Raw genomic sequence first — 22,834 nt, 5'->3', positions numbered from 1 at the left:
TTTGTTCAATTCACTTTATTGACCATGATTACAAAAGTGCTGATCACTCGCTCTGGTTCTCCAAGTCTGTGGGTCATGACCCTCTGGAATGACAAAGTCACACATGGGGGACGGTCCATCCACATGCTAGTGGGTGGGAAGAGGGTGACAGGAGCCAGCAGCGAGAAGGAACACAACAAAACAGACACAACTATTTAATTAAACAGGGTCAGGGCAGGCCACAGCAAGAGACATTAAAAAAAACCGATGCTATATGACATCACAGTGAGGCAAGGCAACCTGGAGAAGCTCCGTGGCTGTCTAGGCCTCCTCCAGGGCTACCAAAAAGGCTCAGAGGACCTGCCACAGCAGAGCTTGGACAGGCAGCATGGAAAGGAAGAGGCTTGGAAAAAAGAGGGTGTTACTCCGACAATTTGTTCTGAAGTAACTGTAGTAAATACAGAGCTCCCTGCCTTGCAGTCCTAACCCGTCCTCTTAAGCACAATACAGACATTACCCCTGGGTGAGGATAAGTGCAGTTATGACAGACTGCAAGTATTCAGGCAAGCACTGACCCATAAGACCGTGGCCACTTGGGCCTATACCCTCCTTCCCCCCTTCCTTCTCTTGGCTTGGAGTAGGCTAGTTGCCTACTTGACTGGCATACAGGAGCTGGGTGAAACCCCCCACCCCAGCCAGCTTACTTGCTTCTTGCTTCTTAGCAGCACTTCAGAAGCCTGCTTCCCACTGTCATTGGTTCGAGAACCCAACAGGGCCCTTTGGTTTCAGAAGGCTTTGGTTAATCAGGGCTTGAATGCTGAACCAAGAGGCAAAATAAAGGCAAGGGATGCTAAACTTCTCTGGAGATTGGTGTTTGGGTGCAAGAGATTTCTTCCTGACACAGGTGATAGCTACAACAGCCACCTGCTCCTTAGGCTGTAGCCCTGAAGGTAAATGGAGACTGAGGTAGGAATAAGGGAGCAGGTGGGAAGCAGTAAGGGAAACAATGTCTTTGAAAAAAAAATTAAAAACTGGGGTCCTGAAGGACAAGGAGGGGGAAAAAAGGAGACATTTGCTCAGTTAGCATATTGCTATTATGAGTTTGCAGCAGCCACCAGAATCTTGCATGGGCTGCTAGCCGTAAACATTTAAAAGGGCCAGAGAAATGACCAATTTAAGACACTTTCTTTTCTTCCTGGGAAGAAATGGGGATGCCCAGCATTATGGGATGCCTGGGAGGAAGCTACTGGGCGCACTATTAGGATGGCAACAAATCGGAAGAGGGCCACAAAAGGAGGCATTGCGGGTATGAAGATTGACTGCCCACAACACTGAGATGGAGCACGATGGCACTGCAAGGTACAGCTGACGAGCGTGCTGGAAGGAAATTAAACAGATACGGTTGTTGGAATGCTGGCTGCTAGGCAGAGGCATTGCGGTATTGCTGGGCATTAAACAAGACGACTGTGAGATCAGCAGGAGTATAGCACTAAAGGCAGCATTGTAGCACTCCTGGGCAAGGGACAGAGACATTTGTGGATTGGTGGGCATGAGAGAAAGTCATTTGTGGATTGGCTACTCACTGACACCGGGTAATGAATGAGGAAATTCTACAATTGGCTGGCTGGCTTACACCATTAGGCACCAAACAATAATGAAGGGTTGGCTCGTGATTAGCTATCAGGCACTAAGAAGGAGGCATCCTGGGAGAGGACAGCTATTGGCTATGGCACTAAGAAGTGCACTGCAAGAGTGCTGCATCTTGACAAGAGCGTGTGTGTGATGCCTGAGCATAGCACGGTCCCAATTTTCAGGCCCATTTCCTTCCTCTCTTTCACGTCTCCAGCTAGACAGGCCCTTCCTTCCTTAGGGTGACACTACAATCCCAAAGTATTTTCGCAGCTGCTCCAGAAAGACGAATGTGAGCACAGTGTGTGGGACCAAACGGATTCCAGCAGGAACAAGGCCCTACAACAGAAGATGAATATGGTCAGTTTCTGGCAGTTGTGGAGACAAAGCTCATACTCATTCTGAGACGTGCTGAAAGCCCAAGGATGTTCAGGATCCCAACGCTGAGGGAAATGCCTGCTTCCAAAACATTTAATCCCATGTGTCTGGCCTGGGAATGAGTAGGAAGCCACAAGATACTGAATAGGGAAATCTCCTAATGTAACTGATAACAAAAAAGCCAAAGCTCAAGGAGATTGAAAGGGGTTACAATAAAACACCCTATGAAACAAACAAGAAATGTCAATTTCAATCTTCTATTTTACATGGACAATTCCGATTCACATATAGTCAATCACTCAGTCCCGTTCCCAATATGATACACATATTATTAAATGATCTTGTTATGTGATTCTCTCAGTTTGTGTCTCTTCAAATGTTCCAAGAAGCTACCGTAATGCTTCAAAGGGCTAGTAGCTGTCAAGCGGTGTAGGCAAGCCTCTTGTCCGAGGGTAGAAGTAAAAGCAGTGCTTCAAGCTGCTGGCTACGAGCTATGTTGGCTTTTCTATTTACAGGCCTGTTTCGAGTCCCATCTTCTTCTGGCCAGTATTTTAGTTTTTTCTCAGTGTGATTCCTCAATTAAACCTGCAGAGTAAATTGGTTTGGGGTTGTTTGTTTCATAGGGTGTTTTATTGTAACTCCTTTCAATCTCCTTGAGCTTTGGCTTTTTTGTTATCAATGAGTAGGAAGCCGCCATGCACCAGGCTCTGTTGCAGTTACCCTCAGATGTGCCCACTGCCCATAGGGCCAAATAGCATGGCATGTTGCCGCAATATTGTGGCCAGGGAGAGAAAGCAGTAAGAGGGTGACAACACTTTGAACATATGAAGGGAAGCAGCCTGGTCTGGTTAATGGAGTTTGGTGCAACAGGAATGTAGAGGCACCAGAAGTTACAACCAAGGCTGGAGTTCAGACAATCCGCACTCTAGGCCTGATCTACTTGGCACAATCATCCATTTCTGCTCTGTCCCATCCGTATTACCTTATAAAAGGCCAATGGTCCAAGCCTGGCAGTCTCCATTGCACAGTGCATGACGCCCTGGAATAAAACATGAGAAAGTCAGTATCTTCTCACACACATGGGGCTCCGTATGCAAAGTTCACACCTAGTTCTACCAGACTGTCTCTGGCTATCACAAAAACCAACAAGAAATTGGAAAGCCAGGCAGATGCCCAGAAGCCAGGGGGAGCTATGTCAAGAGGAAACAAGAGACCTAAGCACAAGATGCTCATGTATATATGATATGGTCTGGTGATGGAATCAAGGAGCTGGAACTCTAGTCACTCACCCGATACTCGCCCTGGGAATTCATAAGCCGTGTCTTTAGCACATCCAAGGGCTGGCACAGGAATGTGGCACACCCACCCTGTGTTTCGGAGAAAAAAAAATCTAGCTGTAGAGAGCTGTAGTTAGCAGGTATGGCATATGCTCTAAGTTGATACAGATGACCATCTACACAATGGTAATTTACCACAGCTGGATAATACCAAGTGGTTAATAAGTGGTGAGATCACCAAGCTGTTTCTTACACTAACCACATGACAAATTGTCACTTGTATTCAGCCATGAAGGACAGCAAATAAGAAGAGGCCATAGGAGTTTTTTGTTTGCTTCACATTGGAAGAAAATGTACAGAAGGCCCTCAGTCCCTTAAAGTACTTGTCTCAATCTATCCTTCTTCCTTCCAAGTTCTCCACAAAATGCATTTTTTCCTGCAGGGCCCTTTATCTTTTCTGCTGTGTCAGCGACTAGTTCCATGTCTCCCCTATCCTTGCTGTTCTTTTTATCAAGCCTTGCCCTCTCCCTTTACTTTGGTCCTTTCCATATCCATTAAACCTTTATCCATACAGTTCACCATTCATTCATTCATTCATTTAATTCAATTTATATTCCTCCCTCCCCGCATCAGCAGGCTCAGGGCGAATTACAATTAATATGATAATATAAAATACAAGTGCCTTTAAAAACCAATAAAACTTAAATATTTAAAAACACACAACAAACAATGCAGCAGCACATTTTAAAAAGACATATATAGCAGCAGATTTCTCCAGCAACCACCACCCAACCACCTCCACCATCTATGTCACTTCTCTATGACAATGAATACGTAATTGGGACTAAACTGAGGTCGAAGAGTAGAACAAGACCGGCTCCCCCTGTACTGTCCAGTCTGCTAGTTAAGATCCCAAGCCTCATTCTTTGTGTCCCTGCTAGCTGAAGCAAGGTGGGTTGCAACAAGACACAGCGCTGTTCCAAGGGTGGTGCTTCACCTCTGGAATACCCTCTCCCATGAGGCTTGCCCGGCAACTACTTTATTATCCTTTTAAGTACCCGTCCAATGCATTATTTTTACCCAGGCGTTTAACTGAAAGGGTATCTTTTTATGGTCTGCATCTAACCTGAAAGCTGTTTCATGAATAGCATTTTAGGCTACTTAATGTGGGTTTTATGCCCTTTTTATCACTTGTTTTTGGTTCTTTTCATATTGCCAAGTTTACAGTGGTTGTTAAATTTGATTTTATTGTCCTGTTTCTACTTTGTGAGGCCCCTAGAGAGAGGAACATATTTATACAGAAAATTTAGAGAATATGCATTAGTCTTGTATAGACCTGAATATCTTATGACCTCACCAAATCAAATACACCCCTGCGCCAGCCAAGCATGGTAAACTGCCATGCACAACCCTGCCCCTTGCAGTTCAAGATTCAAAGCAAAAACAGTTCTGCTCAGTTGCCATATATGGCTACCTTCAGCCTGATATCTCACAAGGTATGGGGCCTTGTCCAGTATTTCTGCTTGATGAGTTTACTGCTGAGGCTTATCCCCAAGATAATTCTATTTTAAAATCATGAGCTTCCCAATTTTGCAGTGCTGACTGAGATTCTTATAGGGATGAAGGATTTCATGATCTCCATCTCCCCGAGAACACTGCTCATGGTTCAAGTACCAGGAATTTCATTCTGATATAGTTATTGGTTGTACCTCCAACACACATCCTTCCTAGTTTTGTATCCAGACACACACACACAACACACACACAAACTTACAGCAATAAAGCTGGCCAGAAAATGGGTGAAAATATTGTCGGAGAGCAAACCACTCCCAAGAACCAACTGCTTGGCTTGATCATAGCAGGAGAGCTGCAGGGAAGCAAACAAGTTATGAGACTAGCCTGTCAAGCAAGGACAGGCTGCAGAAATGCAACCAATCCTCGGTATCTCCAGGAGACAGCCTCAGAAGGAGACAGGTCTCCACTACCATTTATGCTTCTAGAAGAAGTTAGAGGACTGACTGGTTTACTGAGTCCCCAGTCAAAATGCTAACAGCACGTAAGGGTTGCAGGACAGTCTTGCACTCTGCACTCCATGGTTGATCCCTTGTGCTACTAGGTTGGTGTGACATCTTCTCACACAGATCTCTCTCCTAACAAAATGATCACTGGGTAGTTCCTAACCTCCCTCCCTCCCAACTTATATCTGCCACACCAGGGAGATATAGTGTAATGCTCAGCCTGTTAACCACTGTCTCAGTGACTTTAGAGAGACAAAGAGAAACCTTAAATAATCAAGCATCCTGGTGAAAAATTAACATGACCCCTACATGCTTCTGGAATGATTCAACACACAACATGTGCAGTTTTCTGTCTTGGTCTGTTCATAAGAGCTGCCTGCAGATTATGTCTCTCCAAAAAATACATGCTGCCTTCTGCACACCACTGTCCTATGGTAGCCACACACAGCTCACTAATGCAAACATTGGCTCTGAACAGATGGATTGCAGGAAATCAAGCCTGCTTCTTCATCTTACCCTTCAGCACTTGAAGAGGGGTAACTCTTCCCTTATGCTTCCTTGTGCTGGAAGACAGTTTCCACTAAGCCATTATTTTCCACCCCAAGAGAAGAGTATATATGAGCCTTCAGACGTAACAAGCAAAACCAGTTTTGCATTACAAGTATTTCAACTTCTTGGAATTGCACAAACCCTCCTTCAACCTCTTCCTCTCACATGCAGGTCATGTATCAAAGTGTCAGGGTTCTTGACAAACTATGATGCAGCATCAGAATGAGATGAAATGACAAGTTATGGCTTGTTCTGTCCTCCAAACCTGGGTTAAACTATAGCTTGGAATCCAGGTTTGTAGTGAGAGAACAAACCACACTTGTTCAGTCCAATTCAGATATAACAAACTACAGTTTCTCAGGAATCCAGAAATTTTCAGTATCTGCACTGCCTAAGAGGGGAGGAGGGAGGGAGTTCAAAGGTTTGTTCTTGTATCAAACAAACCATATTTGATTTCTTACATGAGGATACAAGCCTGTGGGTTAGTCACTTGCATGCATATGAAAAGGTGGTAGGTGGTGGATCATGGAGATATGCCCTACTTCACTGCATGTGTATCTAGATGAGTATACTCAGACAGCTATAAATATCTGCTGGATTCCTACCTGTCCAACGGTAACTAGGGCTCCTCGACTGGAAGCCATTGTTGCCCCAGAGAACAATTTCTTCACACCCTCTGCAATGACAAAAAGGATCAGTGGATATAATTTATTCACTCACAAGCAGGGATTCCCATCCGACCCTTCCCCAAATGCCTCCCACCCATGTCTTGGCTGCACCCGTCCAGAAACAACCACATTTCCTAATAACAAAATCCATCTTTGCATTGTTCAGGAATGGATATTCTCCATTGCTCCTTGCTACCAAGGATGTAGGAATACTGTTATGTTCTTATTTAGGAAGAAAATTAGAGAGCAGATCAATAAATGACTTCACTGAATTTTGATCACAGATTTGTTTTAAGGGGTCTGAAGGAGTTGATAATCTGATCACAGTTGGAAGACAGAAACCCTAACAGAGCATGATAATGATCAGAGATTGATGTCCTATTTTTAAAAAGTATCTGTAGCTGAAAGGTTTTTAAATCTGTTTGCAAATATTAAAGCACTAGTGGAGATAAGATCCCCTATTAGATATCTGTGGAAGAGATACAGTTTTAGAGTTAGCCAGCAAAGGTAGAAAGCTGCTGAAATGGCATTAGGCTTTCAAATAACAGTACCAAGAAAGAAGAGTTCTTTAAGAAGTCTAGGATTTCCATTTTTTAGAATTGTCATATGACCTCAAAAGTTTCAGTAATTTTTTTTGGGGGGGGGGGGAGGGGGACAAAGTCAGATATGATTAATGGGTGACTAGCCTCACTATCTTCCATCCAGTAAGGCATCTCTCCCAGTACTTTCTTTCCTACACGGAGTTTTGCTGCCATCCAACAGGTCTAGTTGCTCAATCTGGTCGCCTGCGCTCCTGCACATTGTTCACAAGTGGCTCTTGTGTCCCAGCCAACTTAGATTTGCATGCACACTTCCTGGGAGTAAGTCATGCGGCACCTGCTGCAAGTGGGGCTGCATGTCTTATGACTTCTTATTCAAGAATCCAGGAAGTAGAAGTCTAGAAATCTATCAATCATTCCAGCTCTGGACGTTAGGTCCCACTCACCCCTCTTTCATGTGTAGCAGTAACTATGTTAGGCTCTTTTTCATACTGGGCTCTGAATACCTGCATGTTCTTTCTCTCTATAATGATATGGTCCATCTTTTACACTTTTAATGCCCCATGTGCTGATGCCAGATCAATAGATTTCTTCACTGTTCCAAATAATTTACTCATGCGCTGGACTATAGGACTGACTAACCACCTATGCACAAGAGGCAAATATTTTAGTAGATTCTCCTTAGGATATACAAGCCTCAGGCAAGAAGACTGTTCCTTGAAAGACTTTCAGAACTGCAGATCTAACCCCAACATGCACTGACCAAGTTCTTACCTTCACGAAACACTCGATATAACCCATTCAGAGCATGCGAGTAGCTGAGAAGCAAAGAGAGACAATCAACAGCCTGAAGCCATCTGGGTATAACCCTTTCTTTCGTTCATTACATTGCACCCATAGTACAGTTGGCTGCCACTACAGGCTTCAGTCACAACTAGCGTTACCAGGTCCCCTCACCCTCCTGGCAGGAGGGTGGATACCCCATATTCACCTTCTTCATGTCCTGTGCCGGCGCAATGTCATCACTTCCAGTGATGGCACTGCCGGGCAACATAATTGCACAGGCACGCACACTTCACAGCAGGCCAATTTGGGCTCCGAACGGGCCCAATTCAGCCTCACTGGGGTCCAAACTGGCCAGCTGTGAAGCGTGCAAGCACTCTCAGGGCAGCACAATTACATCACTCCTGGGAAGTGACATTGTTGTGCCACCCCAAGAGCGTGACCGGGAGATCTGTTCCTGTGTCTTTCCCCCTCTGCTGGCCAAGTGAATGGTGGTGGGGAGTGCAGGGTAGGTGTGGGGGACTGGTAACCCTAGTCACAACCCCTCACTTTTATGACTCGAATTGGTACAACCAAGAGCACTGGGGTTTAGTCACTCTAAGACTCATGCTCTGGAACTAAGCTTACAAAAAAAAACCCCAAGTATTTCAGTGTTGCCTCTCTGAGGCCATACAGTTTCAATGCAGCATACTGGGGCATCTCTCTCCTCATCCATGTCTCCGGGGACCTGAACCCCATTCACTGCAAGCTTGACACTCACTTGCGCCTCAGATTCAGAGGGAGCTTCATATCATTCTGCATCCTGGAAGAGAATCAATGCAGCATTAAGGGAACTGGGAAAGATAAAAGCCATCCTGCCATGGTCCCAGAATATATTATGAAGGTTGTTCAGCAGCAGGGTAAGAGCAAGATATATTGGGTTTCCCCCCCTATTTTGTTGCATTTTAGTAGGGAGTGGTCCCAGTATCCCCTCCACTCTAAGCATTGTATTTCTTGCAAGGATGAGCTAACATATTACAGGGAACCACACAAGGAAAATATCTGCATAGCTGCAGGAGAAGGGGAAGGAGACACTGACCTGACATTCACCATGTCAGCTGGGGTCCCCACGAACCCACCAGCAAAACCTGCAACCAGAGAACAGCAGGTGAAAGGGGACTGTGCCACTGGCCCTGAGCTGCCCATCAACTGCGCTTGCCAAGTTTCAGCTCACCTCCTACTGCACCTAGCAACACCTTCTGGTAGAAGGGCATTGGCCCCTGGGCACCCTGGGTCAAGCGATCCCTCACAGTCTCATAGATGGCAAAGCGGGTGAGGGAGTACGTCATCTGAGGAAGCAGAAAGAGTCACAGGAGGATGACAGCAGCATCTCACCCCCTGGCCTTGCCTAGCGCATGGCAACTGCTCATCACAATCATAACACAGCCATAATGCCAGCCTTGCAACTGCCCAGCCTCTGCCCAGGTGTGGCCACTGTCCTTGTGTTGTGGAGCTCAGGATACTCTTGCTTTCAGCAGCCTCAGCATGCTCCTTTTCAACAGTGAACAGGCATCGCCTAGCACATGCGAGAGGCATGAGCCCAAATGAAGCCTCCTTTCCCCCCCTCTTCCTCACAGCCCAACTTTTGCAACTGAAATTATACTCAAGAACGCTTGAAAGAGCAACAGAAATGGCATCATCCTGTTGTGAGCCTTCATCTTTTTTCCTGCATGGATGCTCGTGCACAATTGTACGAGAAGCAGCAGCAGAGATGCTGGTGCAAAAAAAAAAAGGAAAAGCCGTTGTGACTGTCAGAAGCAGCTATACAAACAGAACGTCAACAAAAAAGATGGAAGCAAATCAACAGATTGTTGCTGTTCCCAGTTTGTTTTCCACAGAGGAAACCTCAGGTTTCAGAAGGTTCAGAAGGGAAATGTTACAGTGTAGAAAACTGGTCCTTGAACCACGACGCACCCAAACCGCAGTGATTATTGGGTCCCTGCAGTCTTACATTGTACCATCAATGCCATGTTCTGCAGGAGTTTTGGCACTACCATGACAATTTCTGGGAGTGCAGAATTACAGAGTTCATGGGCATCTGATCTTGAAGCAGAGTAGCATGTCAGTGCTTAATTTGCCCAGGCCCTTAGAAGATGCTGGGAGAAGCTGCAGAATTGTTAGAAATAATAATGGAATCAAGAAGTTAGCATATGAAGAAGGCCCTACAACAGGATGGTTCAGCTCAGAATGGATTATGGTAAGCAATCTTTGCAGTGGCCCAGCATTCACCTGTCGGCAGAGTGAGGCGCTAAGCCCATTGTAGAGTGCTAGGAAGCCATCACAGCGAATCACATGTAGTGCCATCCCTGTCATGCGCAGCTTCACTTCCTGCTGGGTTTGCAGATGGACCTAGGCAGGAACAGCAGATAGCAAATGGGTCAGGCGAGAATTGACTTGAGTTTTTCATAGTCTGCAGGAAAGCCCAGGGAGGCTCGAGTAAGGTTATGCAGGCACTGCAGGACTTGTACGCTTGGTGCAGTAAACCCATTAAGATACAAACCTATTCATCAGCAGAACATCAGGAATCCACTGTAGCTTTTACCCGCTCAAAAGCAGGGACAGGCTTAATGGGTACTATGAATGAGATCTCCAGCAGGGATTCTTCTAGCTTTAAGGCATACAATTTCTCCAGAACCTGAGACACGCCTCCATCGCCCCTTACACACAATAAAAGGGAATTCCTTTGTATAAGGATTTACAATACGAACATTTTACTGTCCTCCCAGACGCTGGAACACGATTCACCTCCACTCTCCTACTCCAGGCCGCCTTGACCAATAAACTCCTTTGTTTTCCAAGTGAACATGTGGCTAACCTAACAGACTCTTCCAAAAAGACAAGCCCTAATTCCTAAACACCTCCTCAGACCCATGTTCATTCGTGTTCTATCTCCCCAATAATGTTCTCCCATTCAACAGAACCACAGCAGGCCCCCAAAGACCTGCATTCTTTACCCAAGAGCCCAATTAATGCTCTTAATACTGGATGATATGCTCTCAACCAGTGAGCAGATCTTGCAGCCAGAGCAAAGAATTCACAATTATTCCCGTACAACCACCCAACATATAAACTGCCTGTGCCTGCTGTGGAGCTACTTGTGTTCATGAGACAGCCACGTGGGGAATCTGGGCAAAAGGCCTCCAAGCTGATAAAAAGCTGAAGCCCTGCAGGGCCATTGACCAGTGCTCCTCCTGTAATAGGGCAAGGGTCTAGCAAATGGAGGAGTAAGCAGTCTATATGGGTTCAGCGCCAGAAACAAGGAGAAAGCCACAAAACATGCCTATATGGCAGCCTTGTGCCCACAAGAGGGGGCTCTGCATTGTGTGGCATGCTTCCAAGAGGTAGGACTCCAAGCAAGTAACTGGCAAGAGACACTTAAAGGTGCTGCCAGGGTTTTCTACAGATTTGGTTCATTGAGGAAAAGGCAAAGTTCATACCTATGTCTGTTAATAAGCAAATGGTTCGAATTAGCCTTGATGAAAATACAGTACAGTAGCTAAGGGCACAAAGGTATTGGATGCCAGGAGAGCGCAGTGAAGCTGTGTAGCTTGATTGGGCAAGGTTCCCAGACAGCCAGTGGCGGCTCAAAAATCCATTGTAGAGGCTGGTGCAAGAATTTGCTCATCAGGCAGCTGCCAGGATCAGTGATACAGAGGGAACAATGATGAAGGCTGAGTTCTGTAAGAGTCTACAGAGTTAGCAGCTTCACGCTGGCATTTATGTGCCAAACGCTGTACAAGAATGGAATTTCGCCCACAGAGGAGCAGGCTACATGCCTAATGTCTCAAGGAAGGGGGAGGAAAGTTGTAAAACAGGCTTTGTCTGATCATCATTGGCTGAACCTGGAAACTTTAAATAACAATATGTTGTTCTATACAAGCTGGCTTTCTGGTCTATTCACCCTGACCTGTCCATTCCTTCCATTTCTAAGCTAGCTATGGGCTCTCTTTTTGTCTCTCAACTTAATTAGTCAATTCCAGAGCTATAAACAAGACCAAATCCAGTCACTATGATCACCATTGTTTAACATTCAAAGAAGAAAACAAAAGGGGGAACAGAACAGCATCTTGGAACATCAGAGAATGACCAAGGGAGGTTCAAGAGCCTTGCTAACAGCGATCTCTAGAAGTACATTTTGACGGAGCCAGGAATCCCAGTGCCAGTTCATGTGTTGACTGTAATTGTAAGAAATCAACAGGGCAGCCATTTTTCCCCTCTCCATAACCACTTTGCTTTGAACCATTTGTGCCCTGCTCTGCTACATATGAACAGCTACAAGAATCTGCAAGCAGTCATACTGAATCAGACCAATTACCTGTCCAGTCTGGCCCCGTTTCATACAGAGGCTAACATGCCCTGGAAAGGCCTACAAACAGAACAAAATTTCCCCATTGCTCCCTATAGCACTAGTTCTCAAAGAGTTATTGCCTCTGAACATGCAAGTCCCATTTAGCAACCACGGCTAATAGCCACCAATGGACATCTCCCTGTATTTACCTAATCTATTTTAGCTGAGCTGGATGGTTCAGGCTATCTTGGCATATCTCTGAAGCTAAGCAGGATCAGCTTGGATTAGTTCTTGGATGGGAGACTAGCAAGGAAGTAGTGGGTGGCTGTGCAGAGGCAAGCAATGGTAAACCGCCTCTGTTCATCCCTTGAGTTGGTTGTGACCTCAGGGCACTTTACACACACACTTTTAGTCAACTAAAGAAGTAATGATCACTACAGAGCAGCTCATGACACAAATAATAAAACATCAAGCATCATAAATAAAAAAACCAGAAATCATAGAATTAAAAGTAACCAAAACATCAAATCAAAGTTATGTACATTCTAACAGCAGCCCAGCATAAAACTATCTAAAAATCCTGATGACAGAGAAAAAGGAGCATGGCCAGCGCGCCCATTGAGGCCAGGTAGGTGGTGGCCTCAGGCGCAGGGTGCCGGAGGGAGCCCCAGAGGAGACGCGGGGGGGGGGGGGAGCGCACGCCACAACGCAGCCACCGCCTATCCCTCCCATCCTGTGCCGCCGCCAGCACAAGCCCCCGGCCGGGCGCAGCCGCCGCGGGCAGGCATCTGTGGCGGCGCAGGCAACCAAGCGGGAGAGCTCGGAGGCCGCCCGCCGCAGTGATCGGGCCTGGCGGCGGCGTGCTCCCATGACATCATGCGTGACATCATCACACAGGCCGGTGCGTGCACGCTTGCGCACAGGGGTGCGCCTGGCCAGCCGGCTGCGAGCGCCGCAAACCCTTGCGCCGCCCCTAAACAGGAGTCTGCTATAAAGTTCTCAAAAGCTTGAGAAAATAAAATCATCTTTACTTTGGCACAGATAAACCTTTATGGGAAGGTACATTTTCAGAGCATAAGCACTACTGGCATATTGTAGACTACTCAGCCTCTGCTCCTTTTATTTGCCTACTCCTTTGTCAAAGTGAACTGTAAGATGAATTCTCTTTCTTACATTTGGATATGCTCAGAAAGTTATTTGTTTGTCTTAGGGGAGGCCCACTGCAACCATGTTAGAAAATTCCTGGCTTTGAAACAACATCAGTGAGGTTAATAGCATGAGTCAGGGGTAGTAGAAGTGGAGTAACAATCTAAAATCCAGGAAAATCATTTATTAGGATCTGTTCCTTGCTGTAAAAACAGCCTGTTGTTGATCAGAACTGCGTAACAAGGGACTGAGAACTTCTTTCCAAGCTTACCCAGATGACCTTCGACAGGCTACTTCCCTCCCAGTGCTCCTCCCCTTTAGTACAATAAAAGTGACTAGTTTTATGCCAGTACCAGCTGAGAAAAGCAGTCCTCTGACTGAATGGGTTTTATTAATCCCAGAAGACGAGGCTACTGAACCTGAACTGTACTTCAGTTAGCTAATAACTAGTCCAATCCGACTTCAGCTAACTTGAACCAAGGAAATGGTGCCAAGATCCTAAAACCACTGAAACACACCGAACACGTCAAACCAGCTTTGCAAGAACCTTTCCACCATCCTCTTTGCCTAGTGACCAGCCTTGTTGTGGCACAGGCTCCTGTGGGCAGCTACCTGGCCACTACTTAGTGGAAAGTGGTCACTGTCTCCAGGCTCGAGGGAACCACTGCATGGAATAGTATCAGATGCCTACTCCTAGGAAACCAGACACCAGGGGGTGCCAGGAGCTGAATGCAGATTGTTGCCCACATCTCTTGCCTGAGCAACAGGGGGGCTTCTGCACAGGTGTACGAAGCAAGGCTCTCTCTGTGGGGACTTGACAGGCACTTCCTCACTTTCCGCAAACTACGCAAAACCAAATTATTCAAAAAGGCTTTTTACTCAGATCAGAGGGAAGTATTATAAGGAGGGGTCTCAAATGCTTCGCTAATGAGTTAGGGACCATAGACTTCACCACTACATTGCCTTGCATATTATCTGTTGCTTGAATATGTACTCTTATACTACCTGTACTTCATGTTTATCCAGGGCTTTTTTTCTGGGAAAAGAGGTGGTGGAACTCAGAACCACACAATGATGTCACTTTGGGTCAGCTGGAACATGGGGGGAGTTTTTTAAAGTTTAAATTGCCCTTGGTGAAAATGGTCACATAGCCAGTGGGCCCCGCCCCGATCTCCAGACAGAGGGGAGTTTAGATTGCCCTCTGCGCTGCTCCAGAGGCGTGGAGGGCAATCTGAACTCCCCTCTGTCTGGAGCTAAGGGGGCAGGGCCACCAGCCACGTGACCATTTTCAAGAGGTGCTGGAACTCCCACCATGTTCCAGCTGAAAAAAAAGCTGTTTATCTAATGCCAGTCCTAGAATTAATTACGTTGTTTCAGCAATTCTTTAATATGTATTGTCGAAGGCTTTCACGGCCGGAGAACGATGGTTGTTGGGGGTTTTCCGGGCTGTATTGCCGTGGTCTTGGCATTGTAGTTCCTGACGTTTCGCCAGCAGCTGTGGCTGGCATCTTCAGAGGTGTAGCACCAAAAGACAGAGATCTCTCAGTGTCACAGTGTGGAAAAGATGTAGGTCATTTGTATCTACTCAGGAGGGGTGGGGTTGAGCTGAGTCATTCTGTAAGAGTTTCCCAGGGTGTGGAATGCTAATGGCGGGAGGCTTCACTGAATCCTGAGGAGGTTCTTTTGCATATGGATTGGTGCTTGATGTGCTAATCTTCTCTGCAGGGCTATTGTCGGGTGTGGAGTGTTTTGTTGGCCTGGTGTTTTTCAGAACTGGAGCCCATGCTCTGTTCATTCTTAAGGTTTCTTCTTTCCTGTTGAAGTTTTGCTTATGCTTGTGAATTTCAATGGCTTCCCTGTGCAGTCTGACAAAGTAGTTGGAAGTGTTGTCCAGTATTTTGGTGTCCTGGAATAAGATACTGTGCCCTGTTTGAGTTAGGCTATGTTCAGCCACTGCTGATTTTTCAGGCTGTCCAAGTCTGCAGTGTCTTTCATGTTCTTTTATTCTTGTCTGGATGCTACGCTTTGTGGTCCCGATGTAAACTTGTCCACAGCTGCAGGGTATACGGTATACTCCTGCAGAGGTGAGGGGGTCTCTGCTGTCTTTTGCTGATCGTAGCATCTGTTGTATTTTTCGGGTGGGTCTGAATACTGCTTGAAGGTAAAGCATAACCTTCAAGCAGTATGCTTTATGCTTTACCTTCAAGCAGTATTCAGACCCACCCGAAAAATACAACAGATGCTACGATCAGCAAAAGACAGCAGAGACCCCCTCACCTCTGCAGGAGTATACCGTATACCCTGCAGCTGTGGACAAGTTTACATCGGGACCACAAAGCGTAGCATCCAGACAAGAATAAAAGAACATGAAAGACACTGCAGACTTGGACAGCCTGAAAAATCAGCAGTGGCTGAACATAGCCTAACTCAAACAGGGCACAGTATCTTATTCCAGGACACCAAAATACTGGACAACACTTCCAACTACTTTGTCAGACTGCACAGGGAAGCCATTGAAATTCACAAGCATAAGCAAAACTTCAACAGGAAAGAAGAAACCTTAAGAATGAACAGAGCATGGGCTCCAGTTCTGAAAAACACCAGGCCAACAAAACACTCCACACCCGACAATAGCCCTGCAGAGAAGATTAGCACATCAAGCACCAATCCATATGCAAAAGAACCTCCTCAGGATTCAGTGAAGCCTCCCGCCATTAGCATTCCACACCCTGGGAAACTCTTACAGAATGACTCAGCTCAACCCCACCCCTCCTGAGTAGATACAAATGACCTACATCTTTTCCACACTGTGACACTGAGAGATCTCTGTCTTTTGGTGCTACACCTCTGAAGATGCCAGCCACAGCTGCTGGCGAAACGTCAGGAACTACAATGCCAAGACCACGGCAATACAGCCCGGAAAACCCCCAACAACCATAATTCTTTAATAGTTTAATAGAAAAAAAATGATAGTACATAGGACCTTATACAGAAAGCTATTAAATAAATCTAACAGATTACATATGCTGTAAATACACTGAATAATAATAATAATAATACATTGTAGCACCTACAAAATAGAAGTAAAATATATGAACTATTTTTCTTTTCAGCAATTCTTCAGCTGTGTATTGGATCCTTGTTAATGCTACCTCTTTGTAAAATGCTATGACATTATTGTAGAAATGTTCTTCACGCTGTATGGAAATGTCCTTGAAACTGTATGGAAATGATCCTGATACTGATTATACTGATCTCACACTATGTAATCCGCCTTGAGTCTCAGTGAGAAAGGCAGACTATAAATGACATAAACAAACCAACAAAGAGCCAACATGGCAGCGAATTATTTGTGACATTTATAGTCCGCCTTTCTCACTGAGACTCAAGGCAGAGTACACAGTGTGAGATTAGTACAGTCCATTTCAAGGACATTTCCACAGACACTGCTCTAGGGTAAAAAAAACACAATTTTACAAAGACAGAGCATGTCTCTGTAAGGGCAGCCTGCGGGGGATTTCTCCCTCCAGCCCACAAGGCTCTTTTATTCTGTCAGTTTATTTTGGCTAAGATCGAAATAACCCGAGGGAGCCCGGGTCAGACGTCCAGGCACCTCCGCCTCCCCAAGCCACCTGCCGCCAGGGGGAACGAGCGGCTCCCGGCCCTGAAGAATTCATTCACTGACGGGGGGAGAAAGAGCCAAAACGTGGCGGCTGAGGCGGGCGCGTGAACAGCGACGTGCCGCGCGGGAAAAGGGGGCGAGGCGGAGGAACGACCGCCCAGCGGCCCCTTCCTTCCCCCGCAGAGGGGGGCCCACCTTGAGTAGGTCCAGCGGGTGAGTGCAGCAAGCTGCCCCGCAAGAGGCCAGGCCCCCGAAGTACCAGCGGGACACGCGCTTCTCCTCCATCGCGCCGGCTCTGCTCGACCTTCGGCCAGGAACCCCGGCAGCGCAGCCACGGCGCCGCTTCCCCGCCTCAGAGCCGAGGCAGCGTGAAGCACCGCGGCCTTAAACGGGCAACGCCGGCGGGGCACCTTAAAAGAGCAACGGGGGAGCCGGAGGCGCGGCAGGGAGGAGTTTTCGTTCCAGTGGCGCCCCGCCCACGGAGCCCGGCTGCTCCAACGGCTCGGAATTCGTCCGCGAGCTCCTCTTAACGGCTTACCTGTAGCCGGTGAGGAAATCCTAGCTCCGTGGGGCGGAGGCAGATCGTCTCTGCAGGCTCAGACCGTTACTTTTTTTTAAAAGTTATTTTTAAGAGGTTTTAAACATAACCATCTAAAACACTAGAGAGATGTTGATTGCCCACACGTTGGATAATGCATTTTCGATGCACTATCAATCGTTTGAGGTGGATTTTTTGTTCCGTGCACAAAAAAATCCATTCCAAATGATCTATAAAGAGGATTGGAAGTGCATTATCCAACCTATGTAGAATACATCATTTGGAACGGATTTTTTTGTGGAACAAAAAATACACCTCAAACAAAGTGCATCGAAAGTGCATTATCCAATGTGTGTGGAATCAGCATCTGTTTCAGCATTTCTTCAACTCTGTATTGGATCTTTGTTAATGCTGTATAGTAAAGAGTCCAGTAGCACATTTAAGACTAACCAACTTTATTGTAGCATGACCTTTCCAGAACTTCTGCTCTCTTCCTCAGATTCATCTGACCAAGAGAGCTGTGGTTATGGAAAGCTTATGCTACAATAAAGTTGGTTAGTCTTAAAGGTGCTACTGGACTCTTTACTGTTTTGCAACTACAGAGTAACATGGCTAATTCTTCTGGATCTATGGCCTTGCTGATGCTATTACCTTTGTCAACTTGTTTTTATTTATCCTATGGCATTGTTTATGGAAATATCCTTGACACTATTGAAATATCCTTGATACTGATTGTAGTAATTTCACACTATGTGATCCACCTTGAGTCTCAGAAAGTCAGACTGTATAAATAACATAAATAAAATATAATAAATTAGCAAGTACTGAATGTTGCACTTGGAGACAGGGTCTGGGGTTGTTAAAGCCCCCACCCCTTGGTATGGAGATGGGTAGTGAAGAGGGAAAAATTGTACCCATCAAAGAGTCATGAGAGTCTTCCTGCTTCTCTCTTTTTCACTAGTAAGACAATAGGAACCGGTAGGAAGTGTACCACAAAGAAAGTGGCACCTCCCATCACCCGAGACAGTACCAGTACGAAATTTAAGTTACTTCAACAGCAGCTCTGCTCCATTGCAACCTGTTTTTGATGCAGGAGACTCAAAAGGTAAAGTCTGGTTTAAATGTGATGATGTTGAAGCAAACAGCTTCCCTGTGTGAGTTTAAATAATGCCCTGATCCAACCTAAACTATGCTGGCTCCTGTGCAAAGCAGTGACATGTACTTAGTTTGCACGCCAGAGATCCTTTGTGGATATTGCGCAGGCATGCAAACTAAGCACAGGGAGCTGGCTTACACTAGTAGCAGCCTAGTTTAAATGAGCTGCTGCTCAAATACAAAGTCCCACAGGTGAATTCTAGGGCCTTTCCCCCAATTCAAGTAGCCCCAAATGCTTGCTAGTATAAATTTGCTAGTGTCTGCCATGCCAGTATTGCCTTTCTGTCGTGAAAAGTTCGTTCCTCTCAGACACTATTAAAAATACGTTGCAATCCTTGAACCCAAAGCAAGATGTAAAGCTCTTCTGGGCAGCAGGTAGTATATGCAAGCTTTCAGTTACCTACCTGGCTGTTGTGATTGGAATGGCAGCCCTTCCTTACCTGCCTGTTCTTGGTAAGAGAGTTTCTTTAGATATTTATACCCCACTCCCCCACAATGGGGACACAAAGCTGTTAGCATCACCATTCTCCTAGCCTCTAATTTTACTTTAACAACAACCCTATGAGGTGACTTAAGCTAGCAGTGTTTAGCCCAAAGTCACCCACCAAGCTTCCATGGCAGAGGGAGGATTCAAACTTGGTTCTCCCAAATCCTAGTCCAAAACTCTAACCCTACACCATGCTGGCCGTTACTGTCAAAACCCTGTTGGGCGTGGGTGGGTGGTGGTGAGCTTGTGGCCATAAGCAAAAGTCACTGCTCTCCAGCCACTGAGCTACCAAATCTGCTGTTAAGAAAGGCTCTTGTGAGCATACTTGTGCAATACATGTGGGAAGGGTAGGTGTGGATGGGACAGGATAATGTGTGTTTTGGGGGTTGTGGGGCTAAAACATCTGTAATATGGCATACTGTCAACTATTCAAGGAAATGTAACTCAGTATCTTACTGAGCCCTTTGTTGACTTGAGTCATGTACCTGCATTCTTCTCTTCGATCATGTTGCAGGGCATAGAACGTGCAGGGGAGGGGGGTGGAATTCAAAACTGTGATGGGAAAGGTGGAGTATGCGAAGAAGATGGCTATAAGTCAGTGATTAACTGGGATATGGCAGAGAAATACCTTCCTGAATATCACTCCCACCTAGCCAGAAACTCATCCCATATCAGGCAGGCCACTCTGTGTTATTACTGCATACTGAAGAGCAGGATTTAACTCCAGTGGCACCTTAGAAATCAACACAATTTTCAGGATATAAATTTTTGAGAGTCAAGGCTCTCTTCTTCAGATACCTGGACTATTTGCATATTGAAGGCCCTCTGCACATGCCCGAGTAGTCTCTTCATTCATTTGCAGGTTTGGGAGTTAGAGGAAGCATTATCCCTGGCCCCAACTTATTTAGATCCTCCCTAAGAGCTTCCTTTTCTGTAGCGAGACACGGTGGACCTTAAAACCGCCTAGGTATTACTCACCAGTGAGATACTTCTTTTCCTGTAAAAAGAGGTGTCGTTTTAAGCTAGTTTGAACATTAAGCCCCTTCATATTTTTAGCTACAAACAATCTCAGATTTGGGGGGAGGTGAGGCTTTTAACGGCAGAGAAGCAGCATTCTGCACATTCTCTCCAATGCACACATTCTTTCATACAAGTTGCAGAAAGGTGGCTTGCAGCTGAGGAATAAAGAAAGGTAACAGGTTGAATGAAACTGGGCGTTCATTTTTCTGCTCCTGTTCCTCCACTCTCTGCCATACCCCGTCTACTCGTTAAGGGAAATTCCCACTGCAAACAGATGAGGCAACCCCCAAATAATATACATCTCACTCTTACTTTCTACATAGCAGTCTCACTTGTCGCCGCACCCTTAAGAGAGAAAGCAAATAAGGAAGTGAAGGAGAAAAAAAGTATGGAACAGGGCATACAAGAGTAAGTCCAGTCAGTAGAGGATTTAGTAATTAGGACAAGAGCCAGCTCTAGGGAGTTCTCTTGCCGCTTCCCTTTGCCCATCCTTTGTAAGGCAAGAGAAAAAAAATCTCTGTAAGGGAAAAGACCAGACACAACCCTTTTCCAAAGGACGAAAGCTGGAAATTCAATTGGGACAAGACCACAGCTCTCACCATCCATGCCTCACCTCTGCCCCAGCCAGACTCCAACCCAGCAGTTAGATTTGCAAAGCTTGGGAAGCTGGCTCCCCTTAGAGGCACGGAAGGACAAGCAGGAAGCAAAAGAAGCCATATTGTCAGGCCCTCTGCTGCTGCAACTTGGTTAGGTCAGAAACTCCCCCTGCTTTAAGCTACTGCAGCTAGGTGCTTTTCATTACCAAGGCAAGTGGGCATCTTGAAATGGTTCAGTCTTTAAAGTTCCATACGGGTAATCTCTCTGCTGCAGCCTCCTGGTCCCAGCGAGCAAAGCATAGACAGAATAGTTTTACCCACAATCGGCCTTGCCTCAAAGACTGCCACGGGACAGTTTCCTGTTCCTTGTCCACACGTGTGAGCAAGGGCCAAGTTAAGGGCACAGATGTAACACAGACACTGGCTGAGCTTGTTCCACGTATCTACTGAAAACAAACAGAGAATATCTACTCTGGGCAGTTTAGCAGAGTAGTCTAAAAAGGGACGTGCTGTTGCTTTTGCACAGAACAGGCCAGGCTAGAGAAAATGGTGCACTATAACCCACTGACCCTTCCCCTGGCTTCTTTCCAAACAGGCCTCACTGACCTTATTTTAAACTGGGGCACTCACTATTGGCTCCCTCTACCTTTCAAACTGGAGGTATATTTTAGGTAGATTAAGCCACCCAGCTCTTACTTTGTGAAGCCATAGCAAGTAATCAGCACTGGGAGCAGGCGAGTTGTAGACTGTGCTGCTGTAAACCATCCCGAACAGAACCCAGAGGAAGGGGGAGGAAAGAGCATAACTAAGCCTGCTTGTAGCTGAGCTCAGCCTATTATCCTGGAAGGCATCCAAGCAGACTTTCCCACAAGGCTCAGATTCATGGTGTAGAAAACAGGGTGAAACAGACTGGTATGTCCAGCAGCAGTGATCAGAGTAGGCAAAATTACGTTATAGGAACCTGCACAATGCATTATCCCTATCTAGACTTAACCTGGAGCAGCAAGGCTTACAATACAGGTGAATACCCCCGGAAGAAAAAACAAGGGTCCACAAATCTACTCAATATGGGAAGGGTTCCTTCCCTCTTTGGCCAGTGTCACTCAGCTGCACATCTCCTTCATCCCATTCAGCTCCACTTGATGTCAAGTGCTGCACAAGCTGCCCATGCCAGCTGTTCCAGCCTCAGCAGATCAAAGCAGAGAGACGGTGTGATGGACCACAATTGTTTGCATGTTGGCCACCGGGAATGAGGAGAGGGATAGCCTGGTACTAGGAAGCTGCAGGGGAGGCAGGCAGAGGTGATAGTGGTAGCTGGAGAGACAGGAAGATATAGGGAAGAGGAAACACCAATAGCAGGGTCCCCTCCTCTGTACCAAAACTGGGAAGAGGGCAGAGGATGGGGATCTTCAGTGGGCCACTACATTTTCAGGGGCACTTGCCAAGCACAGCAGAATACAGAAGATTGCCTTCCTGAGCTTGGAGAAGGAGACACAGCAAAGTTTCTGGTTTCGTCCTGTACTTCAAAGGCACTTGCCTCTGAAGTTCAGAGTGAAGACCTAGACTAGACCTCACATCACAGGCACAGATAAATTTTGAATACAGATGGCTGCAGAAAAAGATGAGACCTGTTCATCACAGAGCTCTCATCTGTGGGGACAGAGAACTCATCTGGTGATGGAGAAAGTTCCAGTTGCTGACTTCCGGTTTGGGATTCATGGAGGTCTAACGCAGCTCCATTTGTGGAGCTGACCGGATTGCCGTTTTAACCGGCCGGAGGGGTGAAAATAACCCGCGGCCGACTGCTCTCAGGCGGGGAGCAGGCAAAGAACGCTCAAGACCCTAGGGTGAGTTAGATCTCGGACGAGGGGGGGCTCTACACAAGGAGTCTCCCCCCCGATCCTTGAGGTCCCACCTTGCGACGGGTCGGCTATAATCTCTGCGGCAATTTTGGGGCCAATTCGGCTGGCATAAGACCTACATACCCAAGCTTCGATCGGGGAGGGAAGTCGAGAGGAGAATTTAAGATCGAAACAGCGATTACAACCCGAGAAAGCTGGAGAGAAGGTAAAGATCGCTATCTCTTGAAACGGGACAGATTGACAAAAACAGAGAGGAAAGAA

General features: G+C 46.4%; 1 protein-coding gene across 2 annotated transcripts; it reads right to left on the bottom strand.

Moving 5' to 3' along the window:
• SLC25A10 (solute carrier family 25 member 10) lies at positions 1-17,277 on the bottom strand. 2 transcript variants are annotated; one of them, XM_054978413.1, is made up of 11 exons: positions 17,111-17,277; positions 10,089-10,208; positions 9,034-9,148; positions 8,899-8,947; positions 8,581-8,622; positions 7,812-7,855; positions 6,436-6,506; positions 5,038-5,130; positions 3,276-3,353; positions 2,969-3,025; positions 1-1,947 (listed from the first exon to the last, which is right to left on the bottom strand). In XM_054978413.1, exons 1-11 carry the CDS (start codon positions 17,198-17,200, stop codon positions 1,846-1,848), a joined length of 861 nt encoding a protein of 286 aa, XP_054834388.1. In that variant the 5' UTR covers positions 17,201-17,277; the 3' UTR covers positions 1-1,845. The 2 variants fall into 2 exon arrangements, with proteins under 2 accessions (XP_054834388.1, XP_054834389.1); XM_054978414.1 differs by lacking the exon at positions 17,111-17,277 and adding an exon at positions 10,568-10,978.
• Positions 17,278-22,834: the final 5,557 nt, after the last annotated feature.

The sequence above is a fragment of the Eublepharis macularius genome, chromosome 4 (genome assembly GCF_028583425.1).
Source record: "Eublepharis macularius isolate TG4126 chromosome 4, MPM_Emac_v1.0, whole genome shotgun sequence".
Lineage (NCBI taxonomy): Eukaryota > Metazoa > Chordata > Lepidosauria > Squamata > Eublepharidae > Eublepharis > Eublepharis macularius.
The sequence above is the reverse complement of the archived record's forward strand: the minus strand, read 5'-3'. Positions and strand labels throughout refer to the sequence as shown.

What these genes read in the sequence shown, in the direction of transcription:
- SLC25A10 (XM_054978413.1), bottom strand. Translation starts at nt 17,200, where the DNA reads ATGGAGGAGAAGCGCGTGTCCCGCTGGTACTTCGGGGGCCTGGCCTCT. An exon ending in GCGCCTCACTCTGCCGACAG is followed by an intron (nt 9,149 to 10,088) that starts GTGAATGCTGGG and finishes CTGCTTCCTCAG; the next exon opens with ATGACGTACTCCCTCACCCG. An exon ending in GTTGCTAGGTGCAGTAGGAG is followed by an intron (nt 8,948 to 9,033) that starts GTGAGCTGAAAC and finishes CTCTGGTTGCAG; the next exon opens with GTTTTGCTGGTGGGTTCGTG.